This window comes from Pomacea canaliculata, linkage group LG1, assembly GCF_003073045.1.
Source record: "Pomacea canaliculata isolate SZHN2017 linkage group LG1, ASM307304v1, whole genome shotgun sequence".
NCBI classification, from domain to species: domain Eukaryota; kingdom Metazoa; phylum Mollusca; class Gastropoda; order Architaenioglossa; family Ampullariidae; genus Pomacea; species Pomacea canaliculata.
In genome coordinates, this window is record NC_037590.1 from 29,460,257 (window position 1) to 29,484,186 (window position 23,930).

The window sequence follows — 23,930 nt, forward strand, 5'->3', positions numbered from 1 at the left end:
CTGGTTTTTTTTTATAAGCGTAATTTTAGAGAAGAATCAAAATGTCTAAATTCTAGTTCAGTTTAGGAAACAAAACTGGATCCTACTTCAAAATGTCTCCAACTGAATGCTAATTTGCCAAATCAGAAGCAAACCAAAAAACTTTTAACAATGCATCCACCGCTAACCCGATAAACCAATCACTAATGTTATTTCAAGGGAAGAAGTACAAACTTGCAATCTGATGCCCAGATGCTTTTCTACTTTCTTACTGAATGCAGTGGACGATCTTAATAATCCTGGACTACCTTTCTCGGGTGCATAGTACCCTATGTTGACGTATGACATTCACTTATTTGTAACAGAAAGGACTGTGATGATTTATTTTAATTGCAGTTCAATACCGGCTGATACCAACTGGCAAGCTTACCAAGAGGAAGAAAAAATTTAAAGACTAATTCCAAAACAGCTCTTAAAATAAAAAATTATATATATATCAAAACACAAATAAACAAAAACAACAAAAACTGAAACTTTTACTTTACTTTTCGGGGGAACAAGTAGCAGGTTTGTTAGTAACGCTCTCTGCTTAGATATCCACAATCTTTACAAAGGTGAGCAACTCCTACAACTGATCCCTGTCAATAAAAGGCAAGAGCGTTGCCTGGCACCGTACTGACGCCCCAGTAGAGGAGCACCGTGCTGTCCGCCCTGTCTGTGGGTGCGCGCGCATGCGATGTCCGGCAGAGACACGGAAGCCACCTGATCGCATCACTGGTGCGGTGCCCACCTCGGCTACAGATGGCGATGCTGCGAGCTGGTCGCCACACGGCCTGCCATTCTGGCGTCTGTTTGTGGGAGCGTGCTCTCGCGCCTAAGCTTTATCTGCGCATAGATCTACCGCCGCCCAGTGTGTAAGCTGTTGGCGCTTCAAGACGACGTCGCAACGGCGTTATGGCGCACGTGCTTTCGGCGGTCGATGTCAGTGCAGATACACTGTATTGTCTTACAGTCGATCCGCTTTCCAGGTCAGGAGTATCAGCATGTGGGTCTATGGCGGGGTGTTTTCTTGCCCCTGTGGGCTCTGCTCGCCGATAAGTGGCGTAATAATTGTGACAGCTCCTCTGACAGCTCTCGCGACTACATCTGCTCGCAGGCGCATCCCGCTGAACGGCCAAACGGCATCAGAAAGAAAAGCAATTGCTACTATCTCTACCAGATGCGATCCATTCATAATGCAGATTTTTCGTTTTCTTATCCATTAACATCCTCTTCCCTAAACTGTTGCCAGCGTCGTATGTGAAAAACAGATGCCTGGTAACCGAGAGGAAATGGTGAAACAAGCTGAGCAAGTTAGCAGGGTGGGCGGTAGGAGGGAAGTTGGGGTGACTGAGAAATTTCTGTTTTTAATAAAACAGCGTGCGCTTGCCTTCCGATACCTTCAAATGCTGCAGAGTTCAGCCTAAGATTGCCTTTGGCAATCATTATCACGTTGGTGTGTGTGAGACAGAAAGTCACATAACATGCAGTTCATTAGCAACGACGTAACTAACCGTTACTGAAACTCTGTGTTAATAAAATTAAGACCTGAAATGCCACATGGCAAAAGAACTGTCTGTCCTTTTATTTAGCATCGATGATCGATTCACCTTTTCGGTTTGTGTCGATTCGGCTTTCGATGTTGGGACGATGTGGTCTTACGTGGGACGATATGGTCATGGCAGTGGAGCTTTATATATATATGACCGACGACCTTTTATACTCAGTTTCCCACTCGACTATATGGCAACGGATTTCTTTCCAATGCTAACTGTTAGTAGTACTATAATGACAATTTCACGTAGTTCAACACGTTGTGTCTGTGCATGTGTCAGTGTGCAGACGAGATCAAGAAAATGTGACGGACACCAATGTGGGAATGGAGAGAATTTTCATTCCATCTTAACATCATGATAAATAAGATAAATAAATAAGATTGAGCTTTCATTTAGCAAGTCTGTAGTTTAGGAAATGGTAACTGGCCCCCAGCAAAATGCCTTTAAAATGAAATCATTATTAGCTTATTTTTCACTTTTTTCTAGAGCAGCAATAACAGTATGAATAAGTACCTCAAAATATATTCAGTTACAGAAGTCAGGTGTAAGAATATAGCGGATTAATCATGAATATGAACTGGGTGTCAACCATATCTCTTCATGTAAGAGTGGTTCTGTGAAAGGAAAATAATACCAAGAAAAAAAAGTATGCTGAAAGTCAAGCTGATTTTTTTAATCTCTTCAGCGTGAACTGCTGTTTCCCCCATACACACCCCATAAAAATGATGGTTGATGGTTGGCTTGCTTTTTCTAAACAGAACCATGTTTCATGTGAACAAGAAGCCCTTTCATTCATTTGTTAGGGAGCATGAAAACACGCTGCCTTTCTGATAATTAGCATCACACTTTGGATGTGGGGGTCCACACATATGCACACATGCATGGAGGTATGCACACTCCCATCATCTCTCTCTCTCATACACACAAACAGAAAAATACAGGTCATTAAAACAAAGACAAAAGACAAGTTAAAGAAAAACTGGAGGAGAAGCATCCGATCTTGTTTGTGAGCAAAACTCCCCTCCTCCCCCCCCCCCCACTTACCCACTTCCCTTAAGAGAGTGAGAGAAAAGAGTAAAGGGAAAAATAGAAGAAAAGGAGAAGGGAGAAAAAGAGGTCATTGTTTTGAAAATGAAAAAAATGATAGTAAACATGAAAGTGTTGCTTAACCAGAGGCAGTGGCATAAACAGAAAGCAACAATATGATCACACAGACCTTAAATGAGTTAAAGGAAAACAAGAAACAATTGTGTAAAAAGACTGAGATTCAAGCTGTTTACATCACTGCTCCCCCTAACATTTAGGACTGTGCTTTGACCCACATATTTTGCATCCTTGAAGCGATTCTATCCTGATAAGACCAACAAGCTTTAAAGAAAAAAAATCATAATAATAATAAACTCTTTCCATGACTTTACTCAACAACAAACATCTGCATCTAAGTAACATTATCTCTAACTGCCTCAAGCTCTTCTGTGAACACAGGACTTGTCAAACTAAGGGCACAGCCTGAAAAGCCCACAGTGTCAGCAAGTGCAGGCTTTTGTCACTGCACAGCAAGCTGTAGCTGTTTTGATACTTAGGTTTGCATATTCTCCCAGCACTCACCTTCCTTCCTCTGATACTAGGTTTCTTTACTATGCCATGCTATTTAGCACATGTTTTTCATTCTGGTTAGTAGTTCTACAAATTCCCAACTTGTTCATACCGTATGTATGAAGCATTCAAATGGAATATCAGGCCCTTTCAGTGATGAGTTCATACATAAGCTACCTTTTCTTATTGCATGAGAACCATATAAAGGTCAACATTTGGTTGGTCATATCTTCTAAGATCAATTTTTTTCAAATAAACTTTCTGACAAGTCAGATTATGCAGAAAATCATTATGACATCAATGTCTTGGTTCACATTTGACCTAGTCAAAGAAACTGAATTTTATGGTTCTTCCTTCCTAGTGTAAGAAATAACTCTTGTTTGATAGAGACTGTTCATGCTCCTGAATTTTATATTTTTAGGTGATCAGCAGACTGAGAGAACCACAGAGAACAAAACAACATTGTTTTTTGAGAAAGAGTGGCATTTTTTGGTTTTCGGGGGCAAGTATCTCCTTTCAAAAGTTTATAATTACTTGTAAAACAATATGATATGAACTGTGGCTGACCATAGCTGACTGGCTATTTCTGATTTACTAGCTAATTTACCTGATTTAATTAGTAAAGCTAGCATAACAATATGCAACCAACTTTTACCACTGCTATTACTACTGCCACTAACCCTACCAGAGCTTTTTGCTATGTTACTATAGGCACTACGTCCATGGACAAGCAAAACAGAAATTACTTGTAACACAATATCAAGATTCACAGACATAAGAGCTAATCAAAAGTGGAAGCATTAGAATGGAAGCACATGGATATTTCACGGCCTACAGTATAAACGAGTTATTACTTCAAGACAATCCTAAGATGACAAGTTACTCTGAAGAGATCTGAACTCTTGATGCTCAAGAAGTTGTGTGATTGGACACTAAGGTCCATGCAGGGTGTTGCATAAGCCATCTGCACTCTGGAATATCAGAGACTATAGGAAAGCAGGATGAAAAAATGTGACACATATACAAGCAGCACTATTTTGAGCATGATCAAGATTATCGATGTAGACCAGAAAGAATGCTTGCAGCAAATGACCTTCCAGGTTTGAACCTGGTTCTGATAATCAAAGCTATAGCAGCAGCTGGTGAGATGCCAAATGGTTTCATGGTGAACAGGCATCTAATTCCATCTAATCCCACTTTGTCCAACCAACAGCTGACCCACCACAGGTGGCTGCTCCCACACGTGGCAATGCTCCTGACAAAATTGTACTAGCCTTTTTTCTTACTTTAGTGGTAAGACACACATAGGGCTTTCCATGTGATCAATCAAAGTCTTGCACTGTCGTTGGTTCATTGCTACATCATTATTTTGTATTGTTATCTATAAATTAGCCTACATGTATGTTAATTTCTTCTCTTTCAATTCACATATTTTACATAATATTTGTTATATATCAAGCAATCATGATGTCACCTTGCACTCCTGAAAAAACATCACTGTATACTCTGCTGCTGTTACTAACATATTTTCTTCATCTCTTCCAACACAAGTGCTCATCCAATCAGTTGCAGCAAGCAAAAGCTTCATTAGCAAATTATAGGAACCTTTTGTCATTCCGCATTTAGTTCATAAGCTTTGAGGATTCAAAGAAGAATTTTTCCTAGCTAAAAAAAGCTTGGAACTGATGAAGAACAGATTCAGTCTGGAAGGAATACTCGATAATGATGTAGCCAACCTGATGTTTCATCACAATAATCACGATAATGGACTCAGTCCTGACACTGCTCATGAAGCAGTGTTTAGACTATCTTGTGTTGATAGTCGCCAGAATTGTGAATCACTCTGCATGGGCATAGGGCCTCCTCAGTTCAAATAGGTTGTTGTGATAGAAGAAACCCAGATTTCAAGAACATCTGCCTGGTTCTGAATCTCCTTCTGAGTCAAAGATTACAAAGAAAGCAATTCTTGCCCAGTTGCAAAAATGTCTTGTCTTCAAACATTCTCTGATGTTTATCAATCTGTTATCTGCTATAGCCTTTGTTGCTGGCATAGCATAGAACTCAACCAACCGCCTGCCATCAAAACTACAGTGTGAAGACAGCTGTACTGTCTGTTTTCAATGTCCTACTGACCAAAAAATCTTGCTGGAGAGATGCAGGTAAAATTTAGTGTTGATGGTACAGTTCTTGACTGATTTTGTTCCTACGTGTATGGCTGTGAACAGGCTGTTGTTATGGAGTTCATTAAGTCAAACCCATGCCAACTCAGCCACAGGATACTACGGGACACAGGATAACCCAGTGCTCCTCACACAATACATTCAACCCCTGTCTGATGTGAAGTAGACCCACGACACTGAACTGTCCAAAAGTGCCAACCCTTCAAATTTCTTCCATGCTCTTATTGGCATTCAGAATTATTTTACAGATTTTCTAGCGTAAATAATTGTCAAGGAACAGGGGACTGGAGGTGGATTATGCTCTGTTTGGGTTTGATTTAAACATCGTGTATTGTGCCCAAACAGGCGAATAATCAGCAGCTGAAAAAGTATCAACTGTATCATTATACTGTTTCACTTTATATGCATCGTTACCTTGTTCTTCCAATTCACATGGGTTTTTTTGGTTTGTTTGTTTATTTGTTTGTTTGTTTCAATGGATGACTGCAAACAGGAAATTGCTCTGAGTTTCCTTGAATACCCTGGTGTAGATAATTAATGATATAATTTTGAAGGAAACTTAGGACAATGAACAGCAATACACTTCAATCAAATACTGTAAAAACTGGTCAATTATGTTGGTTTGTAAACCTATTTCGTCTTGTGGAAACTGAGTTCATTGCCACAGGAGGAATCGAGGTACCTTTCAAAACTTCTGTGGAATACCTTAGTGTGGGCCTAGATCAAGCACTGTCCATGCAACGGCATGTTAGTTCTATCTATCAAGCAGCTTTCCTGGAATTCTGCAAGAGTATGAGCTTTCAGTCTCATCTGTCAGGAACAACTGCTAGACTTGTCACTTTGCAACTTGACTACTGACACTCTATTTTGCAAAGCTTACCTGATGACCAGGCAGAAAATTGAGATTAGGTCTCATGCCTTGCTTTCCATAAGTCAAAGCATTCTACTTTTGCTTCATTGGCTGCATGGAAGTTTGTATATTGTTCAAAATCGCAACTCCAGCTTTTCACCACTTTCATGGTACACTTTCAGAATACCTCTGCAACTTTATCCACCTACATTCCATCACAGTTGGTCTGATCCTCTAGAAAAAGCTGCTGACTGCTTAGGATGACCTTAAAATTTTTTGGTAACCATATATTTGCCTTAGCTTCCTCCAGTTGTCCGTAACTCACTTCCCTTGCAACTGAGAACTGCATCATCACTGTTTGCGTCTACACATGCTTTAATGTATGATAATTAAGAACGATTTTATGTTGTATGTGCCTGTATGATTTTAGCATGTTTCCATATTTTTGTAAAACACCATTAGGAAATGGCACTCTGTAAACATTCTTCTTCATTATCGTTATTATTATAGCTGTAAGCAATAGAAATGAGAAACAGACAAAGAACCAGAATGACAGTAGTGAAAAAAACAGCAGGATACAACTTTTGCAAGTTATCTTGATCAGGCCACTTCTGCTAAAATGGCAGATATCTAAATTTGTATATAAATGTCTGTGTAAAGAGATTTGATTTATGCAAGTTCCATTTTTGTTTCATCAGCAGAAAAACAGTTTTTAAAAAAAGGTATTACATCATGTATGCAGACATCCAGTCACTAATATGCGCATGTGTGCATGTGCATATATGGAATTTTTTTTAACAGAATTTTTTTTAAAATAATAAATGAGATTAAAATAATATAAAATTACAATCATGTACTTACTCTGGCCACAGATTCAAAATGTTCATGACTTTTCTGCAAAGCTTTTGCTCTCTGTAATGTTTTTCCAATTGAGGTATTCTTCTTTAAAAACACATCTCCATGATTGTTCAACCAATCTATAACCTGTAGGGGTTTTAAGGGGGGAAAAAAACCAAAATCTGTCAACATTCTCAATGAGCTATAAATGTTAGCAGTTTATCAGAAAATAGCTTAATATAAAATCTTATTGCATTTGCAATTTGTTAGACAATTCTCAAAACAGGATTCTTGATTTAAAAAGAAAAACTCTGTAGACAACTGCAGAGATGATTTTCTTTAAAGAGACTGCATATTTTTCTTTTATGCACACACCTAGATCACAGATGATGGTGCTCAAAGTGATGTTTTTTTAATCTTAACATACATTCATTATGTGATATCACATTCCAAATCATACAAGAGCTCTTAATTCATATCAGAAGTAAAATTCTTTCACAATTACTGTCACGATGAATGCTAGGAGCTCAGAAAAGGTGTAGAAAGCTTTCCTGACCTGCTTAACATCTTGCTGGAAAAGTCTCAGTCCTAAACGCTGGTGCAATTTAACTTTCTTAGTGTGCCAGATGTGCTCCAGGTGGCGATGATGTGCTAGCACCTGCAAAAATGGTCAGTTTTTGTCATGAGCAAGATTACTGCCACTCTACTGCCTAAAACTACAAAAAATTAGAATCTCTCAAATTACTTAACACCCAGTTCTGAACCAATATATATTTTAATATTCAGTAGATTTCAGTTTGGAGAGGAATTCAGCTAATGAAATTGACATAGGCCAAGAGAAACATACCTCATGAACAACATCTAAAACATGTCCTGCTGCCTCAGAGTAGTCTGCCTTGGCAGTAATAGAATTAGCACTACTTGAAGTCACTGGTGTCTGCAGGGTGTCAAGCAGGGCTTTCCCATCACCACATACCTGAACATTAAAAATCGTTATGAAACATCACATTGTTCTTGTTATCAAGCACAGGCATTGCTTACAACTGAAACAAGCAAAAAGCTGTAACTACAGCTCAGTTATAAAATTCAATGTTCCTTTTTACTGACTACTATGGAAATTAAGCTATGGTAAGCTTAAAGGCAGAACTTTTAGCTTATGGTGGTTGAACCTGAGTGAGAGAGGCAAGAAGCACACACAGCTTTGCTAATTACTTCCATTTGACCTAACAAGTACCCTCAACTCCCTGTGATGGATCAAATTTGTTCTTTCCTGCCAGACAATGAAACTTCACCCTTCAAAGACCAACTTGAATGGTTTGCGTTTTTTCCAGATATCGGTAGATATAGGCAATATAAACCTAACCTGTAAATTTCAGTTTCCAAACCCCATCCGTTAATTATCCCCTAAGTACGAAATTTGCACCTGTGATCAACGAGTGCCACTGACAGTGTACTAGGTCACATCGGTATACCATTTACAACATTGCCAGCCGTCAGCAACAATCAAAGCAACAGTTCAGGTTATTCGGATGTTGAAAGTCAGCATTTCTCGTACTAAAGTAGCATTTGTTTCAGAACCATGAGAAATGCAGACTGTCACCGTCTGAATAATCCAAACTGTTGCTCATTCTCTCTCTCTGATTGGTGCTGACTGCAGGCATCCTTGTGAATGGCGTACCAACATGACACACTACACTGTTATGGCTCTCGATTGCAGGTGCAAATCGTAGTGGCTAATCAATTAATGGATGGGTTTTGGATTCTAAAATTTATAGGTTAGTTTTATATCACCTATATCTACTGATATCTGGAAAAAAATGCAAACCGTTCAGGTTGGTCTTTAACAAGATCTGCTGTCTTAAATAATTAATTACTACTGTAATTGTAAGATTAAAAAATGTCTTGTTAGTCTTAGTTTGAAAAGTGATTTCCTGTATCTAATCTGATTATTTGCTCAAAAGAGTTGAAAGATATAAACAATTTTACATGAAATAAATCCTGCAAAAAGACAGGAAATTGCATAATTTTAAAGATAAGAATAATCATCCTTGTTTATATAAAGGAATGAAGGCTATGATTCAGATGCAGAAAAGTATTTTTAAAAAAAACCAGCACCATAAGTAGGACACTTGTTTTTAGGCACCAAATGGCAAAACAGACTACTGTTAAAAAAAAAACTTGAAAGGGTCTTCTTAACTGGATATACAGTGCAGAACAGGTTTCCATCACTTAAGTAGAAAAATCCTTTCTGGTCATTTCACACAGCTAGCAGTGGAAGGTCTGCTGTTCCATAAAAAAACTTACCTCTGCATAGGTCTGACTGATGGTCTCTATGAGGTCCTGATGGGCTTGCAAAGCCTCCTCCAGATCCTCAATCTGGGTGGGGATCTTAAGGTTCTCACATGTTGACTGCCAAACGATCACCTGAGCCAAGTACTGAACACACACAGCATTCCACTTATCAGCTTCAAAAATTTTTTTCAATCTTCTATGATAAAAAAGATTAGTTTGTATCAAAACATTACCTACTTTGACATCACAAATTACAACATCACACACTATTATTTCAACTCAAAAATAAATTAAGTTATGCGACACCCCTCAGTCCCCTCTCACCTTCACATCTTAAGAACAAAGCAAATAAGCACCTATTCCAATACCCTCTCTGAAAATATGCTGTCACCTGTTCAGCTTTTTTGTGAAAGACAACGGACATCCTCAGTACAGTGGTCCTATCTTCTAGTGCTGCTGCCAGACTCTTCCATTCCCGCTCAAGCCGTCCTGCTTCCACACGGATCATATTGGAAGCGTAATGACCAGAATCACACATGCGTTGTGCCATACCCAGAATGCGAGTGATGTTCACATAGACATTCTGCAGGAAAAGTGATGGAAAAACATCAGTCATCTCCAGCTATGACTAATACTTTATGTATTTGCTATAGAAAGGCAACAATTAATCTGTGACATATAACTGTGCACGTTATTTAAGTCTGGTATGTTATCCGAATAAGTAAAATAAATGTTTTGTCTGTATCCTACTTCAGCAAACAAAGGTCTCCATAACAGAAGTCAGTCAGTCGTCCCTTGATCAGCACCTGTGGTTGGGGGGAGCACATGAATTGATGCAGCACCTGATAGGGCCCACCACTCTTCCCTATTTTTGGCGCTAATGAACTGGTCCTGTACAGGACAACCAGTCCAGTCTTTGATAATCATAAGCCAGTTCTTTCTTTGGCCCCCACAGCATCAACTACCCTCCAAGATGCCTTGAAGGATAGTCTTCACTAAGGTGTCATGCCTGGTCACATGGTCAAAGAAAATCAGCTTACATCGCTTGACTGCTGAAAGTAGAGGTTCCTGATGTCCTACAAGTGTGGCAATCTTGTTTTGTACAATCTCGTTTGATGCGGATATCAGGCATGGAGCTGTCATCCTTGGTGAGGGTGGTTCCCAAATACTTGAAGCAGCTTACCTCTTCAAACTGTACCCTGTTCATATAGATCTCTGCTTTGCTGCTGATCATGACTTCGCTCTTTTCAGTGCTGGTCTCCATTCCATATGCATTTGAACTGTCTTTCAGTCTGTTGGTGAAGTCTTGAAGTTCTTTGTTAGTACAGACTAACAGATCTATGTGGTCTTCAAAGCATAGGTTGCAGATCGGTCTTCCACCAATGGAAATGGAAGTATGATGCTTGTGGAGAGCTTTGAGCATGAGGTACTCCAAGAAGCTATATAACGGTACCGGTGTTAGGGGAAATCCTTGACGTACGTCTACTGTGTTGCAAAAGTAAGCTCCTATTTGGCTGTTCAGCAGCACTGTATTTACTGAGCTACTGTATAGCGCTTTGATGGCTTGAACGAGGCCTTCTTTGATGTTGAATTTTCGCACATGCCATAACACCTCATGCCAGACTCTGTGAAATGCCTTTTTAAAGTCAATGAAGTAGAGGTTCCACCGATGCTGAAGATGCTTTTCTATAAGGATGCAACAGTTGAAGATCTGTTCAAGCATGTTCCAACCACTATGTGATAGGCTTGCACAACAGACATGCATGGAAAAGAAAGTAAACAGAAAAAAAGAAAAAAAAGGAGCATAAAAGGAGAACATGAATGTAATTTTGCATCAAGAAACTCCAAAACCATTTGTAGGGAACAAGATATACAGTTTTCAACATCTGTTTTTAACTAAATCTACTACAGTTTTGTTTTCATTCGTAATCAAGATAATAAGGAACACTGTAAGCTTTGTGCATGCAAGCTGTACCTCTGCACTAGTTGCAAACTGACAGTGCTCAGATTCTAATTCCACAGCCATCTGGTGACAGGTGCCAATCTCTGTATAATTAACCAGGAAGAGATCTCGGTTATGGCTGATCCACTCAAACATCTGAAAAGACAGTAAAATACTGCAAGTGCATTCTCTAAAGTCAAAACAATGTACAAAAAGAAAGGCAATATCTCATCTTCAACTTTTGGTTCAGATTTATGCCCAACAGAGTAATTCTTATGCACCAATAACAAAATAATCTAATAAGAAAAGACTTTATTTATCCCAGAGGGCAATTATGAAGATCTTTAAGGAAGAAAGGGTTCAAATCATATAGCACTGCATCAACAATACCATCACTCATTCATACCTACCAAACCAGACAGACCACAATGCAATCACAATTCAGACCCCTATTAATCACAGTTCATTCACACACGGCAGTGTTCATAAGTTGCAGGGCTGAAACAACAAGGGATAGGTTCAGCCTGTTGATTTTGAATGCAGGCACAGAATTGGTGGCCCAAAAGGAGCTGATGGAACCAATATGATATACCTATCATCCCATAGAATTGCAGAAACTTTTGAAAATGTCGGCCTTGTGTTGAAAATTTGAAGATCACAGCCATTCTAATAACTTAACAGATGAGTTAAGACAAAATAGTTTTAAACAAGTTTCTCAAAGTAACTTCTGAGGTTTAGGGGATTTGATACATCAAAGCAAGATAAAACACTATGAGGGAAAATAAATAGCACATGCTTTTTAGAAATGATCAGATATTTTTTTTCAAAAGCAAAATCCCAATTTAAGTCTTTACTTTGTGCCCCACCTTTTCAACATCCTCTTCAAAAATTCGCAGCTGTAAGCACTGCTCCAGGCGCATCTTTTTGACTACCCACAACTGATTGAGATGCTGTTTAGTCGACTGCAGGTTCTCCAGCAACTGTGAAATCTGAGGTACTGCACTTTGGAAATCTGCATTACCCGAGATCTTTTGTCGCCTTCCAACACTCCCTGGTAATAAAAATTAAAAGTATACGCTTAGAAAATGTGGACGTGTGTGAGAATGTACATTCATGTGTGCTGGCATACAAAAGCAGACTGGAAGTGTCAGTTGTTTCTAAACACATAAAAGCAGACTTGAAGTTTCAGTCCTTTCTAAACACATGCATCTTTTGCTGCTCATGCACATACAGGCACACACATACATTACAGATTGGTTGCTTTTTTTATTTTTTGAAGGTTAGCTGATAGACTGAAATAACTAAAACCAGGTAAAAAGTTTTTATAGATAATAGAAAGTGAGAGGAATTGCAACAAAACAGTTTCATTTTCAGGACTATCCCCCTTTCACTTGTATCAGGGTGCATTCCCCACTACTCACTGCTGATCCTGCATGCTTGAATTCTTTACATTTTATTTATCTGTTCACATTTTCTTATGTGTTTTGTTGTTCTTTGCAAGTGTATTGCACATAAAACTTTCAAAGCGAGGAAAAGAAACATTAAAAATACTAAAAACAAATTTTCACCTTATGAAGTGACCCTTTCACTGCAAATCAACTACTGTTATTAAAATGTTAATGCTCACGCTGCACAAAAACATACTGTAAACATTAAGTCAAGTGTCATCACTCACCTGACTGACCAGGTAATTCACCCGTGATCTTGGTAAGGATGTGGTGACCCTCCATGGACAACTGTTCGACTGGTGCCAATGTGACCCGACGTTTGAGATGATTGTGCTCTTCGAGGATATGCTGAGCGCCACCAAGATCATCAGGTAAATCAGGGTTTGTTAGAATCTCTCCTAGCTCGTCAAGCTTGTCAAGGAGATCCAGAGCCTTCCAAATGAACTCTTCAAGCATCTGGTAACAACCCCACCGAAAGAAGTGTATTACTGCTTCTAACCTATTAAATAGTAAGCGAATTTGTAGGGTTCCCTGGGTGGAGGTGAGCTCAATGCACTGTATATGAAATATTGCTAATAAACCAACAACCAACAGCAAGTGGATGACACCATAGCAAACATGAACAAAGAGCATCAATGACGATGAAGAACTGGGAAGTGAGCAGAAGAGGTCAATTCACCATGAAGAAATTTCTTAAAGAGGTGGATTCTGAGACCATACTAAATAGCTCCAAATGGAAACACAGTCTGAAGATTTCAAATTCAAATTCACTGTGAAAATGCTCCTGCTTTTTGTGTTAAGTTGACGCTTTGTTCATACAAGCACTTTCTTGTATCTGTTGCATAGTCAAATCTATACTGACCAAACGAAGCTGAATCCACTGTTCATGATCATAGTCCAGGGTACCATCAAACTCCCGAGTCAGTTGAGTGGGATCTATCACTTTTGTGAGATTGTCAAGTGAGATCATATTTGTCTGGAAAAAGAAAGCACATGCACATATAATGTGGAGAGATCCTTGTAGAAAGCTCACATTTTCTGAACACAAAATGCCAAGATCTTGTCTTACCACTTTCATGCAAACTTTTCACAAGGCAAGAAATCTGCACAGATGCAATCTAATCACATGACAAAAAGTAGATTCTGCATGTAATTTAACTACTTCCACATGTTCATCAAGGTTGATTATAGCACACAAGATGCATAATGTTTGTTAAACACAAAAATCATGGACAAAATCATAAAAGTTTTAAATTAACGCACCTGATCTGTAACTATAACTAAGTTTCAAAACCGCTAAGTGTAATGCAATCTCTGTAGCTGCAAGGGCCATATGCAAGAAAAAAGCAAGAATTTTCTTCACTTCTTTTCTAACACATCTTAAATGAGTAGGAAAAAAAATTTAGAAATCTCCCTCAGGCTACCTTACCTCGAAGTTATATTTCGCGCTGCCTAAACTGGTCCGCTGCTTTTCCCAAAACCGCTCTGGCTTGATGATATAAGCCATGTGTATATTTCCAGGGAAACATTCCTGTCAAAAATTCAGAATTTTTTTACATATGAACATGAAAAGTACCATACCAGGATGATACTGTTTTAATTTACATTTAAGATTTTTTTTCAGATATTACACATAATTTTTTTAAAAAGGTCATTGCTGCAATTACAACTAGTGAAAAATCTACTTTAAAACAAAAAAAGATACACTGATACAACCTGTATATCTGCAGATATATATCTAGATTTATGCACTCTAATAATTCTTTTAAAATATATTTATAACTTTGTCAGTGAGACAAAGAATCATGTTATAAATGAACTGATTCAAATCTATAAACTAAACAGTTATGCATGCTCATTTGCAGAAGAAGCATCAAAATGCACATGCACAGGATCCCATTCATACCTGTAGTGCCTTCAGGATGGGTTTGACTGTCTCCCATTTGGAACCTCGCATGTCCAGTATCACAGTAAAGCCTCTTTCTCTCACCTCATCACTGAACAATCCAATACAAAACAATTAACTATTCTGTAACAGCTCCTCATCACCAATTTGAATAGGAACTATCTTGCACACATCATCTATCACATGAAAGAAGCCTCAAACCTCAGCTCTTCTCCCTCCACCCCAAAGAACAATATAAAAGTAAACAGTCTTCCTCAAGCTTTTAAATGCTCAAAGTGAAAGTGAAAACTTTTGATACAGTTACTTAAAAAAAAAAAAAAGCCAACGCACAATACAGAGCTGTTGCTAGACTTTATCAAAAATTCCTCTAACTCATGCCTTGACAAGTAAAAAAGTTAGGGCCTGCCAGTCTTTAAAAAAATAATCCACAAACACACAATCTTCTCTGCTATGTCTACCCTTTAAAATCCACTCCCCCTTAAAGGTGATTTGTAGATATTAGACGTTTTATTTTCTTTCCTAGAACTTATTAACTGCACATACCCTTTCCCCTTTATACACAACTAAAATTTCTGTCATGATGTTCAAAGGCTTCAATACATTCTGCCTTTCACTACCTTCTGCTTTGTTGCATGAAAAATGAGACAAAGAGTGTTGGCATACATTTTCTTGTTTTCACTGATACATGAGTTTAGAATCAGAACTGAACTAAGCAATTTGTCCCACTTCTATTCACAAAGTTCATTAATATGTTAATACAAAATGGCTGAATATAAACTGCTGTATAGTCATTACCATTTACAGAATAAAGTAGGTTTAATTTCAAATGGAAACAAGACTTTTAGGGGAAAAAACGTTCTTTGCCATAAAATCATAAAATGTTGATGTTTGTACTGGCTTTCATTGTTTACCACGACATATTCATGGAATGCACTCTAAACCCTCAGATTATACTAGCCAATGCAGCAATGAAAAAATTATTCTTAAAATTGTATATTTGCAGTATCAGAAAACTTACAGACTCAGTCCACGAACCCATACCATCAACTTGATTTTTATCAATGCTCAAAGCAAAATCCATAATAAACAGAAGAAATTACTGGAGGATAAATCTTTGAAAATTTTTTTTGCCTTCCTAGTTCAAATTTGTGGAAAAAATGGAAAGCAACTAAGTTACCTGGGCACACTGGCCAAATAGGTCATAAGCCGACGGAGATCTTCATACTTGAGGCGCTCAGGATGTGTGTGAGAGGGGAAGGTCAAGATGGGACCCCCACGTCTGTCTCGTCCACCTAAACAAGTAGCCACTCATTAAGTGAGATGTAAGGCTATGCAATGGCCAACAACAGAATGTGTCCTGATGTAACATCTTCGCATCTTCATAACTAGATCAAAGTCTCAAATTATGTCAAGGAAACAACATTAAATCTAAAGATTATCCCATCTCTTACACTAGTCAATATCTTATCTTTACACCACAGAAATTGACTAAGCAGCTTAATGCGTGATGCAATTTAATATAAGTTCACACATAACAAAGGCATAATCATTATGCTAAAAGGTTTCAACTGTTTTGTTTGGTGACTGAGGCCCCACAAAGTTATATTATCTGTATATAATGCAGATTTTTCAAGAGGGTTCAAGAATAAAAAATTATAACTTCTCTTCTGTTTCTAATAAAAATAATCATTGTAACAAACTATTCTGAGATGGTGAACTGACAAGTATATCATATCAGGTGTTATGTTTTTTTTATCAAAAAATAATATACTTTGATATTTGGAGATAAGTTGTGTCAGTATTAAGGTAATTACCTGAAAGGTAGGCGACCCTCTCCCTTAAAACAGGTACAATGTCTGCTGCTTTCAGACCATCATTGCGTCTTCCACCTGTGAACCCCAAAACAAAAATAATTTATGTTACTGTTGAGAGACTTCTAAGAGTATAATCAAATCAATGCACTACTGAGGAAGCAAGGTTCAGTTCTTGGCTTTGTTGAAGAAGCAAGAATATCAAATGCGTTCTAATTTGTGGTTCTCTTTTATAAACATGGTCATTAAATAACAAACATGCAGTCACAAGCCTGCCTGAATGAACAAGGAACTTTTCTTATCAAAATATTTCAGTTTTCTTTTGAATGTGACTTATATAATCACTAATTCAACTCTGCACTCTTGCTCAAAAGTTGTCAGCTAGCCAGATGGCTAGCGTGAGAAAACTGCTTCCCTTAATTGTATGATCTATCAGAATTAAAATTATTAAGAGTCAACAAAGGCTACAAACTGGCTAGAAGAAATTATTGATCTTCGAGCATGTAAATAAAGGCTAAGGGAAAAATTAAGAACATATTTTAAAAACATTTTTTAAAAGTCTTGTTTTGTATTAAAAATTTTATTTGTACTTGCATAAATCTGTTCATAACACCAAAAACATCAGTATCTAAAATGTTTGGATTGAAAATTAGTGCATAGAAACAAATAGCTTTAAAACTAATATTTGCAACTGGAGTTGGGATGGGCAGTGCATCTGGAATGCTACTGTTTCCATTAACATTTGTTGCTGTTTTGCTTTTGATTGCTAACTTTTGACACAATTAATACCACTGATCTAATAATATCATAATTATTTTTAATATTTATAATCTCCTGCATAGATCGGCTACTCTGCAACATCTTCACGGCCCAAAGCCAGCAAACTAAACGGCTGCAGCATGATTCTGCAGTGAGTCGGCGGTGGCTCGCCATGGTGATGCATGGCTGCACATTTTGTCAGAAGTAGCAGGCGTGCCAGCAATCGTTGCATGCACAGGCCACTTGGGGGTAAGGCAGCAACAAGCCAGCGCCGACAAGGCAGGCTGCTGCTACTGCTGCCACAGCGCGCTGAATGCTCTGGCACCTCCTGACAATGCTGCAGCAAATGGCTGTACTAGAGTGCTGTCCCTCTTTTACCCTGGGAGGTCAAGTGCATAGGCTACTGTGTGGCAACATGTTTACTGGCAGATAACTCAAGTTAGTCAAGCCCTCCTGTTGACAGGCTTTAATTATGTTTTAACTGGATGATTCACACACTGCTGCTTTACAATTCCTTTCGAGCTTTTAAATCTCTGACCCTTCCCCCTTCCACAAATTCTGCCTATCTCTCCTTTCCTTAACCCACACCTTTCTCTATGGCAGAATCAAGTCATATTGGTGCGCACAAACATCCTTGAGACAATGAAGAATGTAACTATAGAAACTATAACTGGTGAACCAAAATCAAATAGGGGCATGCATGAGGTAAGCAATGATAAATATTGGAAATGATATGGCATAATGAATTATATTGTTGGAACTAGAGATGCATTGTCCATGCAAGCTTAAATTGGTTAGCTGAGTCTAAGCCAGTGGTGCCCAACCTTTTCTGGCCTGAGGGCCACACTGGACATGATATAAAATCTCGCAGGCCAGAAAATGGTGGTTTTTCCAGAATCATAACATTAAAAATGAAATTATGTTGCATCTGGTTAAAATGAGTGGGAAAGATGAAGCACCTTTGCAGGTCGGATGTGGCTTGTGGGCCGTAGGTTGGGCACCCCTGGTCTAAGCAATGGATGCGAAATCTTTTTCTTTCTCACACTCACAGATATACATGCAGAGGGAGAGACAGAGGCACAAATTAGAGACATGGCAAGATGCCATTGAAAGAGAATCATATTCTGATTTGGTTTTGAAACACACATATGGGAACTTAGTTAACTCACAGGTCCATAAACCCTTCACAAGCGAGATTTTTTAAAATGAGACAATTAAAAAAAAAATCTTACATGTTAATGGTGTTAAATATATTAGGCCTAGTAGTAGTACTGTCAGTGAAGTTGATGTCTATTGGTAATATAACAATTAGGATTAGTCATTTTTGACAGCCTTTTTACTAAGTAGACTACCATCAATATCTGCTGTATCAAGGTATCCTCATTTTTGCTTATGCACACCTCTAAGCATGAAAAACAAACATCAGAAAAAAGGGTGCATCATCTGTAAAAGATGCGGAAGTTTTAAGCTGAGAAGCTCTGTGAGCATGTAGTAGCTGCTGATAGGAGCGTCACTGGCTAGCGATAAGCACAGGTATGAATCAGCCTGTATGCCCTACTGGATTAGCTCTAAACCTTCCCTACCTTAGCTGCTATTAACAGGAGAAAATCTTGGTTCTCTTTATTCTTTGGTGAACTGTCCTTTAAGGATTTTCTATTTTTAGAACTCTTGGTAATAAAGACTGTTACCATGACAGTATTCTCCAGATTCTTGTTCCTATATGTGTCTTTCAGTTTATTTTTGCTTGTAAAAATATCTTGCACTAAATCATCTCAAATTTGTCAACATGAATAAGATAAAGAGATGTCTGACTCTGAAAATATTGTTTCCCTGATATATCACCATTCACACCATTTTCTAGTTTAATTTATTATTAAATGTTGTTCTAATTTTAGTACTGTTCAGTACTGCTAATTGACTTCATTTTTACTGCTCATAGTGCATATTTCCTAACTTTGTATTAAATTAGCAACATTTATAAATTATTTCCTTAAGTTGTATTTCTTGATGAATTAAGTTTACGGATGCATCATAATTATTGTTAACATGAAGAGTGTGCACTAATTCTTCCATTCCATTAAAAATCTGCACATTGCTAGGGAGTCACATCTATTAGAAAGTGCTCTGACTTTTGTGTTATAAAGAACAACCAAATATTAAAAAAATCTAAACCACTTACTTCTAAAGTTTACCTAAAACAGACAAAGCACTCCACAAAAAAGTTACATGTAAGTGCAAGTGTATATATTTAGTCACTCAAAACAATACCCATGCAATTTCTAAAACTTATCACTTGGTACTTTTGGACAGTCATAAGGACACACTCCAAAATGCATTTTGTCAGTACTTGGCTTCATACTGCTCTCATAGATGAATATTTGTATTAAGGTAGGTAGAAAATACTTGCATGATACAGACATGACATGCACAAACACAGGAGTAGCAATCTATTCTATGTTGCAATATCCAAATAAGAAAGAAAAACAGCATTAAACTGATGATTGCAAACCTCTACCTGACATTTCAAAAGGCCAGGGACAGCTTTAAATGAGGACAGACTTCCTCTATTTAAGTCAACCGCCAAACCCACTTTCAGTTTTAGGTTACTCTCCGCAAGTTAAAATGTAGCCATAAAAACAATGGAAGTATATTCTCCATAAATTAATTTAGATTACATCTACTGGAAGATGTCAAGCTGTAAACAGAATGCTTTTGCTTTGATGAGATCAGCACACATCAAAACTTTTCCACAAAAAAAGAGATAGTATTTTTATTTTATATTTTTACAGATAAGGGTGTAACAGTGAATAAATGAATAAAACATGCACAAAGTTCTGATCAGCCAGAGAGTTACAGATACAGTGGAATTATATAAGACATTTTGCTACAAATTGAGTGATACAAAATTTAAGGCTGTGGTGGAAGTTGCTTCTACGGTCAAAACAGTAACAGCAATTGTTTGTGACAACATACTGCCTATGACTGTCAACCTTTGATCTTATATTGCTAATATAATTTAAGAATTTAGCAACAATAGCATGTTATCATTAAAATCACTCTGCTCGCACTATGAGAGCTAAAGGAGTCTCTACAGCTTATCGTTGTCCATATGAAGTACGCACTTCCTATTTCCTGTAATGGCAGAAGGCTTATTAATCTTATAATAAAAATGCAATGGTGTGGCACTTCAGAGTCAACAAGCCACTTAAGTCATTAAGTGAATCATAATCACCACAAATCATATCACTTATCCAATCTTAATTTGCAGTATTGATTTCTTTTGTGAATTTATTTCAATTTCAAACAATAAAATAAAAAACATAAAATACATACTACTGACTACTTCAGTCTAACATCAAATAAATTTATAAACTGTAGTGAAGTTAGTAAGAGCAGATATTGCTGCATATTAACAATAAAGAACTATATAATTCAACTTAAAAGAACACATCCAAAAATATAACAATATGCAAACTTTAAATGGTACATCAGACATTAATGATATAAAATTAAGATATAAGACTGAGACAGTGGCATCTTATTCTTGTCTTACTTCTTTGTGAAAACTAAGGTAACTTAAAAACAATTTTTTTCAAAAAAATGTGTTGCTGAAAGTATTATTATACTACATCTATACATGCACATCTTATTTTCTCAAAAGCACTAAACAAATCAATGATCAGAGCCATCTGTATGCCTTAAGATTATATGTATAAACCCTAAAGAAGGGTGCTAGCTCTTTTCAAAGATCTTGATTCGTACCCTCGCAGCAGTTCTATCTCTTCCACTAAACATCTTCCAGTTACACTGCAAGCTCTTTTGTATCATTAATGTGATTAATTATTATGAGAAACTAATACTTTCTTTTAAAAAATCGTAGTTCTTAACAGGTTTGTCAACTTCAATTTCTTTATGTTTAGGAAGGGGAACTAACTCAAAATAGACCGTCTTTATTTCGCTGAGAATCGGGTGTACTATAAAATATAACTAGCGTATAAGTCAATGTAAATTAAATAAGCTTTGTTTTCCATTTAATTTAAGATATGATCGCCTTTCCTGAAGGAAAATCACTCAGTAACAGTACTAATAACTAACGCAACTCTGGTGTGTAAAATCATGGTGGCACCGGTAAAGAAAGTCAGGAATGGTGATGCCAGACAAAATTTATCCACGTTCAAACTTCGAGATCCTTATAAATGGTGTTTACCTGGTCGGTAATAGTACTCCACGTCTTTCTCTGCACCTGCTTCTCCTCCTTGTTCTCCAGAGCTCATTATCAGTTATGCACCGCATACCAGTAAAATGCAAGCAAATTTTGAAAATCCATCTTCATCATCAAATCCTTTCAGTCAGCCATTGTAATAACAGAACTTCGGCTATTTTCGGAAATTTTCGTCAGGACCGGATGTTGATTATCATCGTCTGCACCAACAGTACTTCGTTACCGAAGCTTTGTTGTGCTGTGTTCAAAGTTACGTACAATCGAGATCAGAATAATAAATCCCAGTTATTTTTTTTTTTAGTCTATAGTATTTTTGTTCTAAAGGCTCTTTCGCTTCATTTTCTCGCAAATCACTAGTCGCAAATATTATCGATCGAGGATGACGAAGCGCTAGAAGCAACCGCTAGAGGGCACCAACCTTGGCTCCAACGCAAACCGCAAGTTTCGAGAACAGAAAGCGGGAAAAGATGTAACATTTTCTCTCAAACTCCCACTTTCATATTGTTTTGTTCAAGCTCAAGGCGCCATAATGACTGGTAGTAAAATAATTATTACTACCCCCAGAAAAAAAAGAGAAAGGATGAGTAAATTCATGGTGAGCTGTCAAGTGGAGGTAGCAGTAGTAGATGGGCCAAAAAGTATATATTATATAGTTTGTAGTTGTTTTCTGTGTGTAATTTTCGTAAACCTTGTATTAAACTACAGGAACGTTAACAGGACGTAACATATACGTTTTTTTTTATATGTGAGTCAGTATCTGATCTTTATGCAACATAAATCTGTATCCCCTATTGTCCGTGATACAATATAATTATATATATATAAGAGATGAAATAAACTTAATAAAGGTATCTATGAAATTCGTGGGCCTGTAGCGTAAGGGCGGGGCTTTCAAGAACTTGTGATCGTTTTAATTTGTTGTTTTTGTTAGATATACTCGATCACCACTGTTTTCACAAATGTTTATGTTCACCTGTCTTTGTAAAATATCTATAAAATAAGCGGAAGGGAACATCTTTTTATCTACGAAATTAACACCTCTTGTGTACATTGATGACAGAACGCAAATCGTCAGAAAATGTTTGTACACAGAAGATCTATGTAGGAATTTATCTGTTCTGGCAGTTCAGGGGTATTCTTTAGGTCATTGACACTCCACCTCACGAGAGTCAGCCACAGCGACCATAATATGTGTCCTCACAGCGTCATGTAGAAAAAGGCTTTTCTTTTCACCACTAAACAAACAGCCTGGCATCGTTAAAGGATGTGATAAAGCGGGACTATCTTGTTCAAACCAGACGGTGCCACGCTAAGGCCATCTGAGCAGTGTGGTGAGTCGGTGTCGTGTTAGGATGGCAGGGCCGCCTCTCTCAGCGTGGTCTGAATCATCTGGCCATTGATGGTCTTGCTCCCTGTCTTGGTGCTGACTGCTCTTTGTCATAAGGCTGGAAAGACCACAAACCTGCTCTGGGTCTCTGGGAAGTCGACCTTGGGCCTCCTGTCCACTTTGTTCGGTATCATTGGTTGTTAAATTTGTAGCGATGTCGCAAAGTCTGAGCGATTGAATAGGACGTACACAGCCAATCTGCGACCACTTCACGTACTATCGCCAGAGAGCTTAGATAAATATATATATCTAAGCTCTCTGCTATCGCTACGCCAGTCTTGAAGCCACGCAATCGCCCGCCCTGGCGCCCTCCATCAGCTTCACTTACTGTCTTGGAGGCATGACTAAAATAAAAGTATTATTGCAATTTTGTATGATCTGGGTTCAGATTAGATGTGGCTTGCAAGTCCCTTGTCTTTTTACTGTTCGATCAGGATGTCACTAATGCGTTCGACTGTACATAGTTGTGCTTCAGACTCATTATTGGACGATCTCTTGAACTTGCACAAAAGACATATATTTGATTTCTGAGCAAAGTTCATTTGGTCTGCCTTAGCATAAAAGAGTGCTCCCTAAAAGTTAAGGTAATAATTTATGTTAGGAAAAAATTTTGATGAACTGTATCCCGCCCCTCCCCGTTCCCACAAAAGAGTGATCTTTCAATATTTTTGATGAAGTGGTACTCAACTCGCCACATTGCAGGAGAAACTGCGGTCACAAAACGCTGCGGCGACTGGGCTCTTAAAGACCAACCTGAATGGTTTGCGTTTTTTTCCCCAGATATCAGTAGATCTAGGCAATATAAAACTAACCTGTAAAATTCAGCCTCTAAACCCCATCCGTTAATTAGCCGCTACGATTTGTATCTGTGATCAGCGAGCGCCGTAACAGCGCACTCCGTCACGTTGGTACACCCATTCACAAGGATGCCTGCGATCAACACCGATCAGAGAGAATGAGCGACAGTTTGGATTATTCGGATGCCGACAGTCTGCATTTCTCGTGGTTCTGAAAAAACTACTACTTTAACACGAGAAATGCTGACTTTCAACGTCCGGATAACCCGAACTGTCGCTCTGATTGATGTTGACGGCTGGCAATGTTGTAAATGGTGTATCAACGTGAC

General features: G+C 37.9%; 1 protein-coding gene across 4 annotated transcripts in view; it reads right to left on the reverse strand.

Moving 5' to 3' along the window:
• LOC112565205 (triple functional domain protein-like) overlaps nt 1-21,599 on the reverse strand; it is a 121,287-nt gene extending 99,688 nt beyond the window's left edge. For 3 of the 4 annotated variants that reach the window (XM_025240555.1, XM_025240546.1, XM_025240538.1), the window contains exons 1-14: nt 21,403-21,599; nt 16,440-16,514; nt 15,803-15,917; nt 14,626-14,716; nt 14,149-14,250; nt 13,582-13,695; nt 12,947-13,175; nt 12,138-12,322; nt 11,305-11,427; nt 9,721-9,912; nt 9,342-9,473; nt 7,885-8,013; nt 7,594-7,695; nt 7,062-7,184 (exon numbers count right to left, since the gene is read on the reverse strand). In XM_025240555.1, the coding sequence (XP_025096340.1) occupies nt 7,062-7,184; nt 7,594-7,695; nt 7,885-8,013; nt 9,342-9,473; nt 9,721-9,912; nt 11,305-11,427; nt 12,138-12,322; nt 12,947-13,175; nt 13,582-13,695; nt 14,149-14,250; nt 14,626-14,716; nt 15,803-15,917; nt 16,440-16,514; nt 21,403-21,469 (1,779 nt within the window). In that variant the 5' untranslated portion in view covers nt 21,470-21,599. The remainder of the gene's footprint in view (nt 1-7,061; nt 7,185-7,593; nt 7,696-7,884; nt 8,014-9,341; nt 9,474-9,720; nt 9,913-11,304; nt 11,428-12,137; nt 12,323-12,946; nt 13,176-13,581; nt 13,696-14,148; nt 14,251-14,625; nt 14,717-15,802; nt 15,918-16,439; nt 16,515-21,402) is intronic. The other variant, XM_025240564.1, reaches the window with a different exon arrangement.
• Nucleotides 21,600-23,930: the final 2,331 nt, after the last annotated feature.